Below are 24,784 nucleotides of genomic sequence, written 5' to 3' on the forward strand. Positions count from 1 at the left end.
TGTGTGTGTGTGGTAAGAGCACATAAAATTTAGTAACAAATTTCCCTTATGTAATATGGTATTATTAACTATAGTCCTCATGCTATTCATTAAATCTCTGGATTACTGGGCACTGTGGCTCACACTTGTAATCCCAGCACTATAGGAAGCCAAGGTGGGTGGATGGTATGGTTTGATGCCAGGAGTTCGAGACTAACCTGGGCAACATGGCAAAACTTCGTCTCTACTAAAAATAAAAAAATTAGCTGGCATAGGCAGCACGCACCTGTAGTCCCAGCTACTCGGGGAACACAGGCAAGGCACAAGAATTGCTTGAGCATAGGAGGTGGAGGTTGCAATTAGCGGAGCTTGTGCCACTGCACCCCAGCCTGGGCAGCAGAACAAGACTCTGTCTAAAAAATAATAATTATTAAAAAAAGATCTCTAGACTTATTCATCCTATCTAACTGCAACTTTGTACTCTTCGACCAATATCTCCCCCACTTACCCCATCTCCTGCCCCTTGTAACCACTGTTCTATTCTTTGCTTCTGTGTATTTAACTTTTCCAAATTCCACATATGAGATAATGCAGTATTTTTCTTTCTGTGTCTGGCTTGTTTCACTTAGCATAATGTTCTGGAAGGCTATTCTTATCCCTGATTCTAGCATTGTAAAGGTTCCCATTCTGAAAACTTGAACTCATTAGGAGAGTACCACACAATGGTTGAAAATGATCTTAAGAGGCAAGAACCAACTAAGCTTATAAAACAGGCCCATCCTGGGATTTCTGGTACCTGCTGGAAATAACCTGTTCTCAGGTATCCTCAGACCCATAATTTGAACAGCACTATGCTCATTCCAAAAGCCTTCACTTTGGATTATTCCCTGGTGAATATCAAAAAGATAAGTGTATTTTCTTCTTTTTCCATATTACATCAATTAAGCCAGTATATCCCACATGTGGGACATATATAACAGTACACAGAGGAACATTTTTTATTTTAATAGTTACGTATTTTATTTTTATGTGAATTAAAAAATATATAAAACCATGACATCAAGAACTTTGAATCTGTAGATACCATTGCTTTAAAAGTTTCTGTTTTAAATAAATTAGGTATTTTAAAAGTGAGTCAATGAAATTATATAAGGACACCTATACTTAAATCATACTATCTACATGCCAGTGTGTGATACAAACTAGGCGATATATCCAGTTCACCAAGGGTTGTGGAAAACAATAATAAAAGAAATAGCTAAGACTCTGCTATGCTTAATGTGTGTTAGGCACATTAGGCCTTTAAGGTATATCAATTAATTTCTCCTCCCAACCACCTTGTGAGGTAGATAAAATTACTATCTCCATTGACAGAGGAGGAAACAGAGACACAGAAAGGTTAAGGTGACTCTTCTAAGGTCACATAGCTAGGAAGGGGCAGAGTGGGGACTCAAGCCCTGACATTCTACATCCAGGGTCTATGGTCCAAGCCACTAGACCATACTGCCTCTCATAAGAATATTAATTGGGGGAGCAAATATGGCAATATTTATGAGGTGATATTCTAACTATTGGGGTTTGGGGAACAATGCAGTAAAAAACCATCTCCATATAAGGAGCTCTTGGTAAAGAGGTAACATGCATATAGCTCTGTGGGAAACAAAGAAGAACGAGACAGGAGAATACAGTCTAGTTAAACAACAACGTAAGGCATGATGTAATTAGGTGTTAATTAAGTGATACTGATCCGTAGTTCTCAATCTCTTTTCCTCAATAACAAACATAGTAGATGATGTTCACACATAACACAGAATGAAATCAGAGTGGGAGAGATCATGGTGGCTGCTACGATCAAGATTCATGAAGGAGGCAGGATTTGCTGTGAGTCCTGAAGAACAGGTAGAATTTGAGTAGGTGGAGAAGAGATGAAATTTTCTAGTAAGGAACAGAGTTTCAGCAAAGGTAAAGAGAGCCCACAGCAAGGGCAGAGGGTTTGTACAGGGCAGTTGCAGCAGGAAACTAACTTGGAAACCTGGGTCAGGGCCTCGGATTGAGGCTGAGCTGTTCAAACTTGAGCGTGTAAAACAGAGATCAGTAAACTATCACATGCAGGCCAAATCCAGCCCACTGCCTGTTTTTGCACACCCCGTAAGTGAGAATAGTTTTGTTTGTTAGTTTTGAGACAGAGTCTCACTCTATCACCCAGACTGGAGTGCAGTGGCACGATCTCGGCTCATTACAACTTCTGCCTCCCAAGTTCAAGCGATTCTCGTGCCTCAGCCCCACAACTAGCTGGGACTGCAGGCGTCCTGCAGACCCAGTAGCTGCGACTACAGAAAATACAAAAATTTTTGTATTTTCAGTAGAGACAGGGTTTCGCCATGTTGGCCAGGCTGGTCTCGAACTCCTGACCTCCAGTGATCCACCGGCCTTGGCTTCCCAAAGTGCTGGGATTACAGGCGTGAGCCACCACACCCAGCCAGTTTCTATATTTTTTAACAGACACATTTAAATGGCTATAAAAGTACCTATGTAATAGCCTTGATTTTGCCTCTTGGCCCAAAAAGCCTAAAATATTTACCATCTGGCCTTTTACAAAACAAGTTTGCCAGTCCCAGTGAAAACAAGAGGGAGCCAATGATAGTTTCTTTTTTTTTTTTTTTTTTTTTTTTTTTTTTTTTTTTGAGACAGAGTCTCGCTCTGTCGCCCAGGCTGGAGTGCAGTGGCGCCATCTCAGCTCACTGCAAGCTCCACCTCCTGGGTTCCCGCCATTCTCCTGCCTCAGGCTCCCGAGTAGCTGGAACTACAGGCACCCGCCACCTCGCCCGGCTAGATTTTTGTATTTTTTTAGTAGAGGTGGGGTTTCACCGTGTTAGCCAGGATGGTCTCGATCTCCTGACCTCGTGATCCGCCCATCTCGGCCTCCCAAAGTGCTGGGATTACAAGCTTGAGCCACCGCGCCCGGCCGCCAATGATAGTTTTTGAGCAGAGATGTCAGAAAAAAAGTAATGTTTTGGAAAGTAATGTTTATGGGCAGTGGAGAGTTAAGGGAAGAAAATATAGGCATCAAGGTTATAAAATGATGAGGAACCTCAATTTGGGTGGTAGCAGTAGAATGGAAAGAAAAGGACAGATTTACCACATGTCATGAAGCCATAAGTGGCAACAGGGGGAGATTGTGGTAGGCTAAATAATGGCCCCCGAAGGATGCCTACATCTTAATCCCCTGAATCTGTGAGTATGTGACCTTACATGGCAAAAGAGACTTTGCAGATGTTATTAACTTAAGGATCTTGAGATGGAGAGGCTGTCCTAGATTATTTGAGTGGGGCCCATATAATTATAAGAGTCCTTATAAGAGGGAGGCAGGAGGGTCAGAGTCAGAGAAGGAGATGTGACAATGGAAGCAAGAGGTTGGAGTGATGGAAAGGTGAATCCACGAGCCAAGGAGTGCAGGAGGACTCTAGAAGCTGGGAAAGGCCAGGGCACGGAAGCCACCAGAAGGAATGAGCCCTGTCAACACTCTGATTTTAGACTTCTGAGCTCCTGAACTGTGAGATAACTTGTGTTGTTTTAAGTCACAAAGTTTGTGGTAATGTGTTACAGCTATAATTGGACACTAACACAAAGAAGGACTGAGTATGGGATTGGGGGATCAGGTGGGTAGGAATTCAGAGGAGTCCTTATAGGCAAGCCTGAAGAGTGCAGAGAAAACAGTACTGATAGAAACTGGGAAGACAAGCAAAAAAGCAAGTTCCAGGAAAGAGAGCAGGCAATGAAGTTTTTGCTTTTGGAACTATAGCACTTGAAAGAAGAGAGAGAAAAGGGCAGAGAATCCAAGGACTTAAGCACAAGGAAAAACAGAGGAGGAAGCGGGACCACCATGAAACTTTGCCTCTTCCCCCAACCCCTCACAAGCCTATTTCCTAGCTGTTGTTCCAAGGAGGTGTTGTCAGTGAAGGGATCCACGAGAGTGTGAAATGATGTCACTGTATGACTCACTGGGTTCACTAGTGTAACATCCGCAACAAGTACAATCCCTGACACACAAATTATAACATAAAGTATTGATCAATTGGTTAATTGATTGACTAGTTTTGTTACCAGAAAGGGGTCCCATTCCAGACCCCAAGGGAAGATTCTTGGATCTCACGCAAAGAATTGAAAGTGAGTCCATAGAGTAAAGTGAAAGCAAGTTTATTAAGAAAGTAAAGGAATAAAAGAATGACTACTCCATAGGCAGAGCTGTGGAATGGATCACTGGTTGCCCATTTTTATGGTTATTTCTTGATTATATGCTAAACAAGGAGTGGATTATTCATGAGTTTTCCAGGAAAGAGGTGGGCAATTCCCAGAACGGAGGGTTCCTCCCCTTTTTAGGCTATCTAGGATAATTTCTCAACATTGCCATGGCATCTGTAAACTGTCATGGCACTGGCGGGAGTGTCTTTTAGCACACCAATGCCTTGTGATTAGTGTTTAACGAGTAGTGAGAATGACCAGAGGTCTCTCTCATCGTCATCTTGGTTTAGGTGGGTTTTGGCTGGCTTCTTGACTGCAACCTGTTTTATCAGCAAGGTCTTTATGACCTGTATCTTGTGCTGACCTCCTGTCTCACCCTGTGACTTAGAATGCCTTAACCTCCTGAGAATGCAGCCCAGGGGGTCTCAGCCTTATTTTACCCAGCCCGTATTCAAGATGGAGTTGCTCTGGTCCAAACGCCTCTGACAGTTGCCTGATTTCCCCCAGAGGAAAGTCACTAATATTCAACATTATCCATAAGATTTCATCATTCAGCACATAATTTTTAACAATGCAAAAAAAAAAAAGGCACCTTTGGAGGTCATTTCATACTCATGTAGCCCAGCATATCAGCTCCTGGATCAGAAGAAGCTCAGAGCTGAACTTGTAAATATCCTTTGGGCCTTAACATTTACAGCAGCCAGCCACAAAGAGGCTTCAGCAAGCCCCAGAGCTGCAAAAGCAGCTGAGTCCCTGCTCTGCTTCCCACAGGTGGTCACAGCTAATTGTTGGCTCAAAGCCAACTATTTTTTTAAATCACTATTTTTCCTCTTTTGGAAAAAGAGCCATTGCTACAACCTGTGTCCTTGGAAGGCAATTGAGGATATTGACTAATAAGAGACAGCCTGTGTGAAATCTTACCTTTCAGAAACATGGAGACATCTTCGAGTTGAGGCACATTGTCCTCTCTGTAGCCACAGTATTTAGTCAGCAGAGGGAAGTTTTTCAAATACTCTCGGCAAGCATGAGTGGGATAGAGTTTGGAGAGCTCCCGGAATACAACGCCCCAAGTTTTAGTTTCTTCTTCAGTATACTCCACCCTGGGAATGGGCTGACCACTAGGCAGGAGAGAAGAAAACGAAATGAATCTAGCTTTGAATCACTGAGTTAAGTATTTTCTCACCTCAATACCTATTGCAAGTCAGACCCTGACAAAGTGGAGCACGTGAGCGTCTGAAAGGATCCCATTAAGCATTATTTTTTAAAGCAAATGCTAACCTTCTAACGTTGTGCATGTGTATTTGAATTTCCATATAAATTATTTTTTAATCAAGTTATATCTTCACACATCCTTAGAAAAAATGTGGTAAGATTTATATTCTTAAACTGAGGTCAGTAACAAGTAATAGTTCTGGGCTGGAAGGAACTGGTTTAGGTACAAAACTATTCTCTGAGAGCATTTTCTGCAAACACCTGACAACAGTAACAAATAAATGTTTTGTGTCTTAAAAATAAAATTGCTTTATGGGTTCTCTCTGTCCCTTGCCCAGACTCACCCCAATCTTCAAGTGTGTAATTTTGAGATTATTTGTTCAATGTCCAAAATGTCTGGGAGATACTGAAAGACTATGCTGAATTTAAAAATGAAAGTTTTGCAAACCAAAAAATAAGGAGCATTCACTGCAGGTCATGCTGAAGGATACATACATTAAGCCCCTCAATTTAGAATGAGGTCAGCAAACTTTTTCTATAAAGAGCCAAAAAGTAAATATTTTAGGCTTGTGGGTCACATAGTCTCTGTCACAACTGTTCGATTCTGCCACTATGTCTCAAAAGCAACCAATAACAAATGGATGTAGGTGTATTTTAACAAAACTTTTCTTTATTTGGCCCATAAACTGTAGTGTGCTGATGACTGGTTTAGAATATTGAGACATTGTGCTGGACTGAAGTGGTCACAGAGAGCTTCCTGGAGGAGGCACAACTTGAGCTGACACTTTTTGGCCAGGTAGGACCTGCAGGTTCTGATAAAAAGAAAGTCAGGAGAAACTGGTGCTCTAATATAATAGCAGCCAGCAGCCACAGACAAGGAACATACCTTGTGATGCAACCAGGGATGAAGAGAATACAAACGTGTGCTTTTGTAAGCTATTGCTTGAGGGACTTGAATCTGAATTTAGCCTCTGATTAAGACACCTATTCTGAAACTCAATTAGGATTTGAGAAACCCTCTCTTGACATACTCAACAGCCACCTGCAGCACGCCCTCACTTCCCACCCCGGCCATGCATCAGAAATTCTGCCTCCGCAATTAGCAAATATACACGTACAACATATGGAAGCCCAAACATATACACATAAAACTAGGATTTGTGTCCCTGCAATCTACAAATCCAGCCTATAGCAGGCGGTCACCACAGGAACCCCTGCACAGACAGCAACTGTCACTCAGGGTTGCTGCAGTGAGGGGGGCATCTTCAATGAGCTGGAATGGTTCAGGAGCACCCCGAGGTAGAGAAAAATGAGACAGAGGATGATAACAGGAATAGGCTATCAAACAGATCCCTAGCTGCCTTCCTCCTCCCCAGCCCTCTACCTACTTCAGTGTTCTCGGCAAAATACTTTCTGTTTAAAGTTCGGATCCAAATGGAGTTTCTCCTGCCCCCTAATTATTTTTGTTTAAAAAAAATTAATTGCAGTACATGAGGGATGAGTGAATAACACATACTGAAGAAAAAAACAGAAATTCACATTTACTTTCTCTAAATACCAAGACTAGGTCTTCCACAAACCAAATTAGAACAAGATTAGCCTTGGTTAAATTTGGCTGTTGATAACAAATAAAAAATTACAACCTGGCAAATATTTTCTGGGAAGATCAAGGCTTCTAAGACCTCGCACCTGTGACGAATGTAGAATGAAAGCTTGAAATGAAAAGACAAAAATAGAAAAGATGGAAGGAAATAAGTAATAAATGGTCTGCCTCTGGTTCCAGAAAATTCAACTAACTCTATTTGAGTTGGGTAAGCCAGTAAACCTAAAAAGGGCTGTGTATGATCAGAAGGTAGGAAAGCAATGAGGCTGGGACAATAAAGGAAATAACAAAAAGCCATTTGAGAAGAATCGTTAGGTCAAACTTTTCCCTTCAGTATCAATCTGCAAACATGCAGCATTTCAGAGGGGAGCTGAATATTCAAGAGGCAGAAAGAGATCACGTGTAAATTAGGATAGGAAGAAAGAGTTACATAGGTCTGTTACTTAATAATGAACTTCCAGCCTCACAGTCTTGGAAATATGAGTGGTCGTGTGTGTTGTCAACTGTTCTGTCTGTCTGTCCTGGATAACTTGTCCTGCTCTTTGAGTTAAAAGTTGGTGCAATGTACTGCTGCTACCCTAAACCCAAGTAAGAAGTAAGTCTGCCTCTGGTCATATCAACAGATTTCTCGTACCACTCTAACCCCACACCCCAGGTAATTCTTTAAGGTAAATATTTAAAAATCAATTTGATCACAAAGTAAATACTAGTTTTATCTACTTCATTTCTATTGAAAATATCCAAAATACAGAAAAAAATAAGAAATTTTCCATTTTTCTGTGTAGTTAATATAAGCATACAGTAATGCTGATATTTGAGAGCTTACTATGTGCCAGGCATATGTTTAAGGTTAAGTGTTTTTATATGAATTAACCCATTTGATTCTCACAATTCCATGAGGTAGATACTGTTATTATCTCCATTTTATGGATGAGGAAAGTGAGGCTCAGAGAAATTAAGCTGCTTGTCTAAAATCATGGATTCAGGCTTAAAACGTAGTCAGTCTAGCTGAAGACTGGCTGTAATCTTAATGGATTAGTATACACAAATTAAATGAAAAATTGTACTCCAGACTGATGGAGTAAAATTGATTTTTTCACATCCCAACTTATTTTTCACATACCAAACTAAAATAAAGTTTTTGGTGTATATATTCCTATGTAGAAAATTTCATATACAATCATATGTCATCATGATACTAGGATATATTTGTGGATCACAAAGAGTACTTTCATCTTTATTCACTTATTTAAACTTCTCAGTAAGACTGTGAGGTTTTTTCTGGCTCCTCAACAAAATAAACATGTGTTTGGGGCACCAGGAATGCAGGGCACCCACATTTTTTTAGGACTTTGAAATTTGACATTTGGGAAAAAAATCATGGTCATGGGGAAAATGAGAATGTGTTGTATTTCTTTGAATTTGTTATGGGTTAGTGGGATTTTTGTAAATCATGTAAGAGAGGGGTACCCTGGTCTTTTCAGGGCCTTCGATATATACTTATGTGTCATCATGCATCTTTCTGTGGGCACATGTTGTAATGTGTATATAACAGAAGTCATATTCCAGCATCCTACAACTCTGCTCTGGTCGAAAACTAAAGTTACGTAAGGACTCCACATCCTACAGAAATTCCCCAGCAGCTGAAGCCAACCATCTCCTTACAGGGCTTGGTGAGAGGCAGCTCAAATTGTCCTACCACCAACAAACTCCTCCTGTACTCACTTGTGCCACACTCTCACCAGACCTCATCCACCAGTGTACTAGGGAATCAGAAATGCTCAGCATTGTGAAGAGGTCCGTGTTTGAGGGAAAGGGCACTTTCTTTCCTCCTCTCAAAGTCAAGACAGCAGGCTGCTCCCTGAGATCGCACCTGTGAGAAGTGGAGTAGGGCACTTTCTTTCCCAACTGGACCCTTACTGGGCAGCAGGATCCAGGCCCCCAGGTGCTGCCACCACTGCAGAGCAGGGGACTGACAGTCCCTGGGAGAGTGTCTGGAGGCCTGGGAGGATGGTGTACCATGGGGAGCCTAAACATATGTTCTCTGAAATCTAAGGTTCATGTGAACATTAAGTCTAATGCCCAGCAAAATCTAGACATTCATGTGAGACCCAATGCGGTGTGCCTGCGAGAAAGACGGTAAAGTCCCACACCATCCAGTTCTGCTCAGTTCTCAGGAGGCAGAAGACACCACAGTGGTCCCATCACCATCATGAAGAAGCTCTGAGGGCTGCCCCAGCTATGGTATGTCACTGACAAGGCCAGGGGAGGCAGAGCACACTTCTGCAGCTGTGGAGGTGGGGGAATGGTCTCACCCAAGAAAACTATGAATAACACCATTTCAGCAGAGAACACTCTATCAAAAAGGATTTGTCAGAACCAGGGTGAGTGTGGCCTGAGACCTACTCACACTGACATTCCAGCAAGCATGTAAAAGGGCCTCAGCCTCCTCCCTCCCTCCTCGCAGCCCCCAACTCTAGAAGAAATAGGTCCTAGAGAAGGGAAGGCAAAGTGTCTCAGAACCAGAGAATCCCAAAAAAACACATGCACATCCACACATTCACTCCAAATAACTGCAGGAGAGGGAAGATATACTTTGAATCAAGTTTGAGATTAATATGTTTTAAATGAACAAGACCAGGTCTTAAATACCCAAACGAGACATTACTGATAATTGAAAATGACAGGAAATTAGATGTTGCTAAGGAACTTGCTTCCCAGCAGGAAAATAGAATTCAACCCAATACAGTTGAAAGTAAAGAGTGGGAAAAATAAAACCATTTTGTGTTGCTACAAGATGATACTCCTCAACAGACTAATTATATGTAAATATTATAATTGGATATCTAGAGAGTCTCCTGCATTTTTATGGAGTTAGTTGGGATTACAGTATTCTCAACAACCACCAAAATTATAATTTACAGGTTCTTAATTTACTGGAGAAAAACAAATGGGACTTTCAGTAGTCTCCATTCACTGTAGATTCTGCCCTCTTATCAAAGAAAGGCAAACTAAGATTGTATGAGCATTGATACGGAACCAGCGTTCAGAGACAACAGTACTAGAAAGAAGCTAAAATGGTCACCATGGGGATGTCAACTTGAAAACAGGGAAAACTCCCTGGTGGATTATGTTACTCAGAGATGACTAAGAACTTTCTTTGAAAATATTGAAGGCTGTGGGAGGCATCTGTCTCCCTGTATGGTTAAACTCCACTCTTCCTAGAGACAGGGAGGTGATTCTGAAAAACCAGCTTTGTGCCTACAGAGAAGAGGGAGTGGAAAATGCATAGACAAATCTAGTTGAGGGCAGGTATAGATGTAGTTATTCTGTGTGAGTCCGGAACTTGTTAGACCAAAGTTGTTTAACAAACACTTAGAAATCCAGGGACATATACCCCACTGAGACTGAAATTGTGGAAGTTCTACAGCCAGATGAATAAGCAACAATGCTTTCATTTTATTTAACTGTTGTTTGATCTTCTCCTTCTCCTCCATCAGGTCCAACAGCAAGCTATGTTTCTTACACATTTTTTTAAATTAGGAGAATTGGAAAATACTCGATTGTGATGTTATATCCTGGCTGCCTCCTAGAATCCTTGCTGCTAGAATTCCTAATATGAGATGCAGTTTCTCAGCTTGTGTTATCTTTAGAGGAACTTCAGTGTGAGGAAGCAATTCACTTATTCACTTGAGGAAGATGTGACAGGCTGCAATTGATAGTATTTACATCAGGATGGCAAGACTGTCTGAAACACAGCACCAATTGTGTTATTTGAAAAGAGCCGGATTTTCTCAGTGGCAAGGACCAAACAGAGCAGAAGATAACAGAGAATTGAGTAAGGGAATGGGAAAATCTGATAGAAACAGTTAAGAATGAACTCATTTACTATTTTATTTCATTACATGTTCCTTAGGGCAGGAAATGCCTCACTTATTCAAGAGATGTTTATCTGCCTGGAATAGACTGTTTCTCTCATCTTTTCTTTCTTTCCCCACCTTTGGTGTTTCTGTCTTGATTGACATTTCTACCTGAGGGTTGCAGAAAACAAATAAGAAGAGATTAAATGCATCAACTTTGGAACTCATTAGCAATTAGCGCTCCTCAGCACGTTCTGCACGTGTATCCCAGAACTTAAAGTATAATAAAATATATATGTAATTTTACTGTGTGTAAACTATACCTTAATTTCTAAAATCTAATTTATGGTGTTGAATCAATAAAACCACAGAATCCTTTAAAAAAAAAAAAAAGATTTAGACAGAGCCTTTGAAGAAAGATACTGCATGTTCTCACTTGTAAGTGGGAGCTAAATGATAAGAACTTATGAACACAAAGCAGGAAACCACAGACACTGGGGTCTCCTGAGGGTGGAGGGTGAGAGGAGGGCTAGGAGCAGAAAAGGAAACTATTGGGTACTAGGCTTCACACCTGGGTGATGAAATAATATGTACAACAAAACCCCATAACACGTGTTTACCTATATAACAAACATGTACCCCTAAACCTAAACTAAAAGTAAAAAAAAAAAAAAAAAAAGAATTCATCATCACAAAATTTATAATTAATTGTTATCAAGCATTTGTTGCACGTCTCACAACTGAGATGTCACACCAGGTGTGTAGAAATTTCAATCAGTAATTGATGACTCTCACTTTTAGCCAGTGACCATAGTGTTGCCTAGTACTACATTAGTTGGTACCACCTTCACGAAATAGTATCACCTGCATCCAGGTGTCTACAGAGTACAGCCAAATACTGAATGAGTATTTAAGAAGATTGCTTATGCCTCTGAGACTGGAAAAATATTGCCAGAATATATATATATATTCTGCATCAACTAAAAATACAAAAATACTAAAAATACTAAAATTAACTGGGCATGGTGGCGTGTGCCTGTAATTCCAGCTACTAGAGAGGCTGAGGCAGGAGAATCGCTTGAACCCAGGAGGTGGAGGTTGTAGTGAGCTAAGATCACGCCGCTGCAACTCAGCCTGGACGACAGAGACTCTGTCTCAAAGCAAAACAACTACATATATATACATACACACACACACACACACACACATATATATTCTGAATATTGCCAGAATACTATATATACTAATATATAATATATAATAAGCATATATACTAATATATATGTGTATATATATGCCCAGAATATTGCCAGTATGTATGTGTGTATATATACACACACATATATATATAAAATCCCATTCCATTATCTTCCATTGATTTGCTTTCCCAGGTTTTGAATGAAACTGAGATATATGTGGTTGTTTGGGTATTTTGTGACTCCTGCATAAACACCAGTTGTTGATGCTTTAATTTCTCTGAAATGGTTTCTCCTTTTTGCTTTTTGGGCTTGGTGGGTTTCAACAAGAATTCTCAGCATTTCAAATATGCTGAGATTTCTGTAAAGAGAAGAATAATTTTTTAAAAACCCAAGTCACTTAATTCGAGTGGTCTTGTTTTCAACCTGTGTGTGGTACCACCTGTGTCAAATGCAAGTTGCTAAGCAGATTTTTTTTCTTTTCTTTTTTTTTTTTTTTTTTTTTTTTTTTTTGAGACAGAGTCTCATCCTGTCACCCAGTGGCACTATCTCAGCTCACTGCAACTTCTGCCTCTCAGGTTCAAGCAATTCCTCTGCCTCAGCTTCCTGAGTAGCTGACACTATAGGCGCATGCCACCATTCCTGGCTAATTTTTGTATTTTTAGTAGAGACAGGGTTTCACCATATCGGCCAGGCTGGTCTTGAACTCCTGACCTCGTGATCCACCCACCTCAGCTTCCCAAAGAGCTGGGATTACAGGTGTGAGCCATCGTACCTGGCCACTAAGCAGATACTTTAAAAAAGAAAACATGTGGTCTCTTGGGCAGTACATATATATACACATACACTAATACATAGTATTAGTGTATATATAATATATATGGTTATATATATGATATGTATAATATATAAAATAATCATATATATTATATATATACACACACACACACTAAATGGAGTTAATGATGAATTCTAATTAAGGGTTAACCAGAAAACAAATGTAATTTTTATTTACTGACTTCCAAGAATTCGTAAGAAAAGTCTGGGAATCCTGCATTTGATAAATTAGACTTCAGAATTCAGACCATAAAGGACACTCAATAAATTTATGATAAAATATTATCAGTAATGCCCAGAGGCAAAAAAGCAAAAAGTAAAATATTCAAAATATTATTCTGCTAAATGTGTCTCCCTATTAGGATACACACTTTTTGAAGGCAGAGATTTTTGTTGCTTTGTTCATTTTTGTATCCCTGCTACCCAGGGTGGAGCCTGGAATGCAGAGCTGTTCAGGCCAGGCACGGTGGTTCACATCTGTAATCCCGACACTCTGGGAGGCCAAGGCAGGTGGATCACTTGAGGTCAGGGGTTCAAGACCAGCCTGGCCAACATGGTGAAACCCTGTCTCTACTAAAAATACAAAAATTAACTGGGCATGGTGGCGTGTGCCTGTAATTCCAGTTACCAGAGAGGCTGAGGCAGGAGAATCGCTTGAACCCAGGAGGCAGAAGTTGCAGTGAGCTGAGATCATGCCACTGCAGCTTAGCCTGGATGACAGAGACTCTATCTCAAAACAAAACAAAACAAAAAAATAATATTTGTTGAGTGAGAAAATCAATCAATCAGCCTAAAGCAAAACACAAATTTAAATGTTGGGGAAAAAGTAGTTATACATTAGAGTCTGGCAGATATGTATTTGTCTTGCCTCATATATTTCAATTACTATGCAAAAAGCAAAGATTCAGGATTTTTTTTTTTTTTTTTTTTTTTTGAGGCGGAGTCTCGCTCTGTCGCCCAGGCTGGAGTGCAGTGGCGCGATCTCGGCTCACTGCAAGCTCCGCCTCCCGGGTTCCCGCCATTCTCCTGCCTCAGCCTCCCGAGTAGCTGGGACTACAGGCGCCGCCACCACGCCCGGCTAATTTTTTTGTATTTTTAGTGGAGACGGGGTTTCATTGTGTTAGCCAGGATGGTCTCGATCTCCTGACCTCGTGATCCGCCCGTCTCGGCCTCCCAAAGTGCTGGGATTACAGGCTTGAGCCACCGCGCCGGGCCAAGATTCAGGATTTTAACAAACTTTCTGGTAACTTCCAATTATTCCTATGTACAATTTACATGCAAGGGTTCCTTTTTGCTAATTTTCTCCATTCAGTTTTCCTGACCCTTGTCTAGACATCATCACTCAGTCATACTTGTAACCAAAATTTTCACCAGGAAAGAAAGCAGCATATGTAAACCCAAAGGGAGAGAAAAGTCCAAACTCAACCAAATACAGAGATGTTTCCTTGGCTGGACATTGTAATGAATGAACTTCAAAAGCATTTTCAAGGCTACAGAGCACAATGATTTAATAATATTTTTTTACAAACAAAAACTCACAAATCAGTACAGCAACTTAACAACCATCTAAAGTATGCCTAAATTTCAAAACACAGTCAAGTCAGCTGACATACGTGGCTTGACGGGGACTCTTCTGTAGAGGAGGTTAGGAGCCCCATGACTGCTAAGCCATGCCATAGAGTAAATATAAAGGCATAAACGCATTTTCAGTTAGTCCCCTAGGCCAGTCAGGTAAAGAGCATTTGCGATCACATATTTTATTTGCTTTTGCAAATGAGTTTTGCGCACATGAATTTTCGTAAATGAGTCTATGGGCCCTAAGGAACTTTCAGATGGGAGCAAACAAAAATGTTAGTTTGCTTTGTTCACATTGTTAATATTGGTGCTGCCTTTACAAGAGACATAATGAAAATAAACTACTGCACCTAGGGAGCCTCAGGGAGAACAAAGATTTAACTCCTAGAAATTATTTGTTTTTATTTGTCCTGTGCACCACAGGATAGGGCTTCCCACCATTTTCTCACCTGGCAGAAAGCCCTCTTCATATTCTAGAGAAGTGATTTTCATCTGCAAAAACTATCATGAAATTAAATATCAACAGCAACAACAATGTATCTAACATCCATCAATATGTGCATGCTCAACATACACAAGGAGCTTGAGCTCAAAGAACTTGATACAGAAAAGAGCTAAAATTCCCAGTCGCCAATAGCAGCTAACAGTCTCGGGCCACTAGAATGAAGAGTCACAGAGGTAGAGTCTCTAAGAGCCACAGATTTAATCAGATACATCTTGCACCTTGTTTGAAAGGGACAGAACACAGTTAACTACTAGGCCCTGATCTTTTTCAGAGTGATAGATGAAGAAGCATGATTATCCTACAGCTCATGGCCCTGTGCAAATTAATAATGGCATTCATTTATTCACCCACCCATTTCACTGTAACAATAACAACACTATAATAGTTCATTACAGGGATTATGTCATATAATGCTTATCTTACAGAGTCACTAAATGACTATTCATCTCCTCACTTAACTGTTGAAGAAACTGAGGCTTACAAATGTAATAATCTGTCCAAGATCAAACAGCTAGTAAGTAGAATAGTGTGGACTCAGAGGTAGGAAGGCTAGCTCTAGAGACCCCACTCTTGACCAATACATATCAGTACAATGTACTGAGTACCCAATATGGATCCAGCATCAAGGTTTGGCCTCCGTTTCCTCATTCAAAACAGGGAAGTAAGGCTTCTCACATCGTGAGGATCAAATGAGAGATCATCTGTAAAACATCCTGGCCGGTGCCTAGTGCCTAATAGGTACTCAATATGGTTGATTCTCTTCCTCCAGGTGTATAAAAATGAATGAAATTTCATCACTTCCCTGCAGGGTTGGGAACAGGTCTGGAGATGACAAAACAGCACTGTTCCATGTAAACCATTCACCTCTCAAGCAGGACCTGTAGAAGTAATTCAAATCCTTCATGTTCATGAAAATCATTTTAAAGTAAAAATACTCATACCTCTTTCCCTGTGAAACACATTAGAATTTGGTGCAACTGTTGTCCTTGTCAGTAAGTGATACAGGACCATACTGCGTTAATGTTTTCCACAGCTGTGGGAGCCACACTATAATCAGACAGCATCCTACTGAGGCATTCACACACATCTAAAAAACCCACCAAGCCCAAAAAGCAAAAAGGAGAAACCTTTTCCAAATCAATTTTCCCTTTTGTCTTTCTTTGCAACTCTCAGGCTCCCTTCCTTTCAGCCATTGAGCTGCGCTTCAGGTAGAGAGAAACATTTGGCATGAAAATGATTATCCCATAAAGCCTGAAGTCTTTTAAATCCTTATAAGAACTGTGCATTTCAAATCTGCTAAGACTTCTGTAAAGAGAAGGATAACTTTATAAAAACCCAAGTCACTTAATTCGATTGGTCTTGTTTTCGACCTGTGTGTGATACCACCTATGTCAAATGGAAGTTGCTAAGCAGATTTTTTTAAAAAAGAAAAGACGTGGCATCTTGGGCAGAAAAAGATATTTGAATTCTACAAGAGAAGCACTCTAAAAGTCCCTAATATGACCTTCCTCAGAAACTATCCTACTCATCTGGGAAATGACCCCAATACTACAAATATTTGGTTTTGTTCTACTTTTCAATTTACCGCTTCATTTCAGAGAAATTAAAGCATCAACAACTGGTGTTTATGCAGGAGTCACAAAGTACCCAAACAGCCACATATATCTCAGTTTCATTCAAAACCTGGGAAAGCAAATCAATGGAAGATAATGGAATGGGATAAAATTAGCTCAGTCAGGGAGAAAACATATTTGCCTTCTAAGGTGCCTCTTCTCAAAAGGGCAGAGAAAGGAAAAAAATTAAAGCTTGGTTTCACATCACAGTAGAGCCTACAATTCATCAAGGTGACTATCTGTCAATGAAATTGATGAGGAAAACATCATTAATAAGAAAAACTTGCAACCCCCCAGTTAAGTTTTTTCCCTGTTAAGAAAGCATAACCTTCCCTTCCATTCTTCCTCTACCTTCTACTTGTTATGTTTCCAATTAAGATTCGCCTATCTAAAAATAGGTAATGTGGCACTCACAACTCCTGTTAGTAATGTATTCCTTTAAGCTACATTCTGAAACCAAGCAGGATCCATAAATCATGCCTCTTCTCTCATGAAATGAGAAATGCTAAGGTCAACTGAAATTTCTGGAAAGGTGGAGAGGTAGAGCCACCCCAGTTATTTTTCTGCAAGTTGCAATAATTGCAAATGCCTCTTAGGAAAAACTCAGCAGCAGTAATCCCCTAGCTCAGACACAAAGCTAAACTGTCACAGCTCCCTGCAAGCGGAAGAAACCCCAGTACGCTCAGTACTGAGCACTAGGGCGCGAGAGGCAGGGCAGCAAAACAGCTCTACTCCAAGTCTGCAGTCTACTCTTATTGGTCTCTGATCATCCATCTCTTTCTTTTTCTTTGCAGACCTATGGCTGAGTCATCTAGTGAAAGAGGAAACTGAGAAGACCTCCTAAGAAGTGAGATACTGGCTTGGAAATCCAATATGTTCATTCCAAGGCACATCCATTCCATATTTACGTATCTACTCAAATATCTTAAAATGCACTGTATGTTACCAAATCTCAGTCCCAAAGGGCTTTGTTTTGACATCATGTAGTACTTGGCGGTATAAGCAGGAAGAGGAGGGGTAAAAAAAGAAAATGCCCTTCTGTGCTTTGATGAGAAGAGAAGGTTAGCATCACCACCACTGCATGTAAAAGGAGAAAATTCTCTGTCTCTCTGATGGAGCTGAGTAGAATATTCACAAGCTCACCCAAATTGAAGGTGCCTGCTGAGCTGGTGATTGCACTTTTCAAATATGCTAGTTCTCTTTTGGAGCTGTTTTGTTTTAGGGTCTCTGTTTAGCTGTGTACTTACACTCAGAGCAAATGAATCACAAAGGGTGCAATTTTATAAATCAAAAAAAATCAAGAAATAAATAGGCTAGCAGCTAGTAAAAACCAGAGTGACACATTCCTGGCAATTAATTTTCAAGCCCCAGCCCAGCTGTGTTTATTTCCATTCATTCTATGTCTCATGAGGGTCAGGCTTTGGGTAGGAGGAGAAGAGCATGGGGCCTGGGAGAGAGGGAAAAATCAGCACATGGAATGGAAACATGCTACTGCCATGCCAGACCCTGGCAGATGTCCCCAACAACCTGCGAGAAACAGCATGGTTTTGCAGTGTCACAGGGTTGGTTTGAGTTCTGAGTCCATAAAGTTCTAAGTATATTGAATACTTACAAGGATTGTGCATTTCAAATATGCTGAGAATTCTGTAAGGAGAATAACTTTTACAAATGGCAAGTCACTTAGTTCTGTCACTGTTATTTCCAGCTTGTGTATGAAACCACCTGTGTCAAGTGGAAGTTGCTAAAGCCACTTTTTTTGTTGTTGTTCAGAAAACAAAAAAGAAAAGGGTGTGGAATTTTGAGCGGACATTTAGATTCTACCAGCGGCATTCTTGAAACCTCTAAAAGTGACCTTACTCAGAAACTATTCTGGCCATCCAGGAAATGACCCTAGAACTACAAATATTTGCTTCAGTTCTACTCTTCAATTTACTGCTCTATTTCCAAGGAATTTGAAGCATCTATACCTGGTGTTTTATGCAAGTGGCACGATCAGCTGTGTAACCTTTAGTAAGTTTCTTAATGTCTCCCTTCCCACAATGTGGCACAGTTGATCTATGAAATTAACAGATACAGCAAGAGTGATGGTGTGTCACTTCCAATGCTAGGTTATAAAAGGCATTATAGATTTTGCCTTGCTCTCTCTCTTGGATCACGTGATTTGGGAGAAGCCAGCTACAATATCTTGAAGATATTCAGGCTGCCTGGTAGAGAGGCCATGTTGCTAAAAACTGAGGCCTCCTGCAAACAGCCCTGTGAGTAACCATATTGGAAGCAGGTCCTCCGGCCCCAGTCAAGCCTTTGGATGATTGCTTCCCTGGTCAACAGTTTGCTTTATGATTAGGGTTCTACATTAGAGTTCCCTAATCTAGAACCCTCCAGCTAGGCTGTTCACAAATTCTTGACACTCAGAAATTATGTGAGATAATAAATGTTTGTTGTTCTAAGGTACTAAATTTGGGGATTATTTTCTATGTAGCAATAACTAATATAGTGTAAAAATCAGACAGAAGTCAATATTGCACAAAAGCCTTGGCCAAGGGGAGTGGAGATGGCTGGCAACCAAAGGGTAATAAAATGATTTGGAGCATGAGGACAGACAAAAAGAAGAGATCATTTGAAGTGAGAAAATAACAATATTATCAAATATTTATATAGCATGTATAGTGTTCTAAGTTTTGTTACTATATTCGCTCATGTAATCCACATAACAATCCTATAAAGTAGTACTAGAGTTATCCCCATTTTACAGATAAGGAAACTGAGGTACAGAAGATTTAAACAATTTGCCCAGGTCACTCAGTTAGTAAATGGTAAAGCTGGGATTCACCCCAGGCAGTGCAGCTCCAACTTCTGACACTTAACAACTTCACACGCTGCCTCTCGGATCTAAAGAAAAATAGGAAATACAGCCAATGCCTTTATGTTGTCAGCGGTCTGAGTAAACCCCATGCCTTTGGTCTAGAGTGTTTGATTCTTGTTTTAATAAGGATAATAAAGTACATTGTATAGCAATGCCCCACTTACTTCACTTAATCCTTTAAACAAACTCCCAGGAGAGGCAGAAGAGATATTTTAATCTCCACTTTACAGAGGAGAAAAACTGAGGCTGAGCAATGTTAAGGGATGATTTGAATCCCTGAATTCGAAATCAAATGAGTTTTCTTGGCAAATTAAGGAATTTTCCGGCTCTAGGTTAGAGTTGGAAATTCTGACATGCTGAAACTCTCTTGTTTACCTTACCTATTGACAGTTGTAGTTGTCTATTTACATTTCAGATTGCATGGATAAAAATACATAAATCAAAGAGGAAGCAGCCCCGTGAGAAGAACATGAGGTTCATGTGCTACCTTACTTTCAACCAGGAGTAAGTACATTCATAATAAAACACAATCACAATAATATTCAAAATCAATTTAAGCAAACAAGAGTGGCATAATTAAAGCTAGAGCTCAGGGCCTCTTTCCAAAAGAATAAGATGGATTGAAATAACTACCACCATCCCCACGAAAAATATAATTAAATTAAATATGCATGTATATCGTTGAGGAATAATCATTGTAACAGCCCCCAAAAGAAAAATGTGTTTAATTCCAGTCAACTGAAAAAATGTATCATTGATTTTTCCCCCAACAATATAGTAATTGTAAAGTCCACAGAAATGCAGCAAAGTTAATGCTAAGGTTCAAATATGAAGGCACCAAAGACAGAAAACTGGACAGTTTCAGACAAACCTAACAGCTACAACATCGCAGTCACAATTTCCTCTTCCTTCACATGCCATCTGCCCCCCACGCACTTCCATTTCCTCTGAACTGCAAGTCTATATGCACATCACATTATCTAATCATGGAGTACTTTTTTCCTGTTTATACTAGAATTTATTTTATTTGGGCGGGGGAGGAGAGGCGTGATCTGTGTGTTAGACATTCTCTCACAGATGATTTCAGAAACAGTGTCCTCTCGATCCAGGGTGTTCATTCTCAGATCTTCTATGAAGAATGATATTTGCACTAATGAATGTTTCCTGTGCTATTATTGGTGAGGCAATTAGGCCTTCCCACACTCATGTCTGCAGGCGGCTGTGGGCCTCTGGGTAATCAATCATGTTTCTCGGCAGCACTGTCAATCAGAAGCTCGCCTGAGTGGCATCTATTGACAGTTCTCAGCATGCCGGCGCTTTCCCGCTCCCTCTCCTCTTTCGGGCTCATGGTAATACAGACTTTGAGCCTGCTGTTTTTTCATCATAGAGTGGAATTTTTTCATTTTTCTCTGCTTGTGTTTATTCTTCCCCCCTGCTTTATCCTTTCAAGAATATCACAGAAAATATAGTATTCAACACGAATCCCCCAGAGGGCTTCTTGGCTGTGGTTTCAATATATATTATTCTGTATTTCATTTCTTTCCCTTCTCCTTACCTTTAGACACCTCAAACTACATCCTGCCAACCCCTATTACAACCCCAAAATATCCATACTCCATCTTTCTCTGCATTTCTGACCACACGTTTGACTTCTTCTCATTGTCCAGAAAGTCTTAACTAATGATCAGCAGGGAAGGGAATCGAATTGTTCTCCCCATCAGCATGGTCCCTAATTTTATCACCAAACTATATTTGTGAGGACCGCCTATGCCGGATTTTTCAAAACGACCCCAACCTCAAATGATCCATTCCTTGGACAAAGTGGTTCTAAACGTCAGTTTGGAAAATCAGGTTGTTGCACACTTAAATGAGATTATTTGAAGTGATTATGGTATTCACATCATTCTCCTTCATGTACTCAGAAAACCATCAGCACTAGAAAAAGACCTATTTCAATTAGAAACTGCATCCCTGTCTCCTGTAAACTGAAGGGAAACCTTACCTGCTACACGGCAGCCTGGACACAACTGCGAAGGCCCACGTGGAATTTGTCAGTGTCTGTGCCCCACCCCCGCCAGCACCACAGCAGGCACATGAGCCCGCAAGTGACACACAGGACTGTCTCTCTCTTATCCATCCTCAAACTCACACTCAGAGAAACCTTAGCAATGACGGCACACAGGGCATTAAGGAATGATCCTTGGCTCTACTTCCCACAAGTCCTGGGTTCGTGCTTTCCTGATTTAACTACCTTTGGTAGGCACCTTCCTTGGTCCATCCACTCACAAGAAGTACTGGCAATCTGTTATTAGTATTTTGGCAGCTTCCCATGTGCAGAAAAAAAAAAGGGAGTGGGGAGGAATATGACTGCTTTTTATGAAATCTCTCTGTAAAGAGGAATGTAGATCAACACAAAATGCTTCTGTATATGCAACAGCCCTTCAATGGGAAACTAAACAGTTTCTTCCAAGAATGTTTTGAGCTACATTATTTGATAAAATGGCACATAAACAATGGTATTAACATCCCTAAAGAAGAAAACAGTAGGTCCACTGGAAATGGAAGACAGCCTGTGGAAAAGGTTGGGGGAGATGTGTTAATAATGTAAGTGACATTTACAATCATTGGTCATGTGTTGGGTTCTGTGTGAGGTACAGCACATGCATTCTCTGTTTTAGTCCTTACTACAACCCTGTGAAATGGGTCCTATTGTTGGGCACACTTCCCAGATGAAACAGCCATGGCACAATGAGGTTGCACACCCAGCTCGGAGCAGTGGAGTGCATACAAGCTGAGACTGTCGGAGTCCAATGCCCCAGTTTTTAAGCCTGCTGTTATCCTGTCTAGTCAGTTTGGTCTCAGCACCATCCAGGGGAGAGGGCTATAATGCCCTGGATTCTAAACTCTGTTAGGTAAATATCCTTTGCTTTGACTCTGCATCCACCAAGTAGCCTAAGGTTATAGTCCGGCCTCCTCTGCTGTCATGACTATAAGGATGGTTTTGTGAGTCCTTTGAGGGTTGTTTCTCACTATAAAATGATGAATTGGCCATTTCCTGGCTCTCTTGGCCTCCTGAACATTCAGTTACCAAGAGTCAAGCCCCTTGAACCTTAGCACTCCCCAACCCTCTAAACTGGGTCCAGATCCTGGAATGCCCCAGCTCCATCCAGCCCTCTATTATATAAATGTCCATCAATTTCTCCATTTTCTATTTTTTTCCCTACAGATATCACACCTTCATTTTACTCTTTAGCTATGCAAAGGTGGCAAATGCAAAATCTTGTTAACCTTTGAGAACCTCGCTTTCCATCATTTTGACTATATGCTCATTTTCTGTCCTCTCCATATAAATATATTTTCTTTAAAACCAAATGACTCCTCATTATCAAAGTTCCATGAAACTAGTTGACTCATATATTCTACTTGTATCACCACAACATCAGCTTGCCTTTGTTTAGCTTTTGAATTCTATCAAGAAGAAATAAGTAACACTTGAGCTAGTCTCTTAGTCTTGGCTCACTGCAACCTCCGCCTCCCAGGTTCAAGCGATTCTCCTGCCTCAGCCTCCCGAGTAGCTGGGATTACAGGCAATTGCCACCACGCCTGGTTAATTTTGTATTTTCAGTAGAGACAGGTTTTCTCCCTGTTGGTCAGGCTGGTCTGGAACTCCTGACCTCAGGTGATCTGCCTGCCTCAGCCTCCCAAAATGCTGGGATTACAGGCGTGAGCCACTGCATCCAGCCGAAATCATGTCATTTTATATACACACACACATACACACACACATATATGAAACATATAGCATCCACATATAAAATACAATTTCTGGCCAAGCACAGTGGCTCACACCTATAATCCCAATAGTTTGGGAGGCCCAGGCAGGAGGATCACTTGAGCCCAGGAGTTTGAGAACAGTCAGGGCAACACAGCAAAACCCTGTCAAAAATACAAAAAGTAAATTTAAAAAATTAGCTGGGCATGGTTGCACACACCCATAGTCCCAGCTACTCAGGAAGCAGACTGAGTGACAAAGCAATCTACTTTATCTAAGGGAAAAGGCTCTGCCAGGCATTGAGCTTCTACCATGTTCTGGCAGGTCATGCTACAAAGAAACTGCCCTGCCCATACCCCCTCTAAGGATCCACCTATACAGTCATGACCTGATTCCACAGAAGAAGCCTGTGGACCAGTGGGAGCCAATCATAAGGCTCACAACCATTATCAGGGCCTGAGGTGAAAACGTGAGCTCAGCTGGTCCGAGTCCTCTCTTGGCAATTTAATCAGGAAACACTGGGAGATGGGGCTAGAGGGGTGGTGGTACTGAGGGTAAGAAGGGAGCCTGAGGTTGGGCTTGGGCTAGGGCAAGTGCATGCTGATATTGCAAGATATGGAAAGTCACAGTAGAGAGGGCAAGGAAGGTGCTTAGAACAGAGGAGATGAGAATAGGCATATGTGAAAGGGCATGTGCCATGTGGTCCTGGTTTTCAAGAATATGGTTTTCCTAAATGTGGTAGAGAAAAGAGGAAGGATGCCTGGGACTTGGGAGGATGAAGGGAAGAGCACCTAAGCATCAAAGGAAGCTAGGGATGCCCAATGAGAGGTGGGATGAAGAATCTTCTCATCTGTCTTAAGCACCTGTGTGTCAAATTCCTTTTTATAAAAAAAGCCCATACTGAGACCCTCTATAATGTACATAATGTCCTAAACTTTCACCAATGACAAATTTGCCTCTCAGGACAGTAAGTTTCACACCTACTCTCAATTGGGGTAGGACGAATCTTTCCCTTACGAGGTATGGATTTACATTTTGTTCTGATGACAAGTTTCCTGTGGCTGATCACATACCAGACAGAGGAAAGAGAGCATTGTGATGATCTATGAGTTATACTAGCGTGAGTAGAACAAACACAGGCCTAACCACCACTGCATTTTTCTAAACGTGGCCTACAGTCAACATACAACATCGCAAACACATCCTGTCACTACCACATAGCATCATGTACTATGCACAGTCCTCACCCCGAAAAGTGAGGTCCTCCTCTTCCATCCATAACCCCTGCAGTTTACAGGAAATTTTCCTCTCCATGTAAAGCAAACACATGTCTTTTCTATTACGGCTCCTTAAATGAGCCCTTTCACCATTCTTGCTGAATCCTCTACTTTCATTGGGGAAGCAGGAGATTGAAGAGAGTTACTGAAAAGTCAAGGCTAAAGTAAAATTAAAATGAAAACACAGTTTCTGAGACCTGCAGAGTGCACAGAAATGGTCTTTGTCTTGGTGGAGCTGGGAACACAATGG

At 40.9% G+C, this 24,784-nt stretch overlaps 1 protein-coding gene across 1 annotated transcript in view; it reads right to left on the bottom strand.

Annotated features, from left to right (window-relative positions):
* LOC105473363 (tryptophan hydroxylase 2) overlaps window positions 1-24,784 on the bottom strand; it is a 94,510-nt gene that overhangs the window by 57,660 nt on the left and 12,066 nt on the right. Inside the window, exon 6 of the mRNA XM_071071439.1 lies at window positions 5,143-5,339. Coding sequence (XP_070927540.1) covers window positions 5,143-5,339 — 197 coding nt within the window. The remainder of the gene's footprint in view (window positions 1-5,142; window positions 5,340-24,784) is intronic.

This window comes from Macaca nemestrina, chromosome 10, assembly GCF_043159975.1.
Source record: "Macaca nemestrina isolate mMacNem1 chromosome 10, mMacNem.hap1, whole genome shotgun sequence".
NCBI lineage: Eukaryota > Metazoa > Chordata > Mammalia > Primates > Cercopithecidae > Macaca > Macaca nemestrina.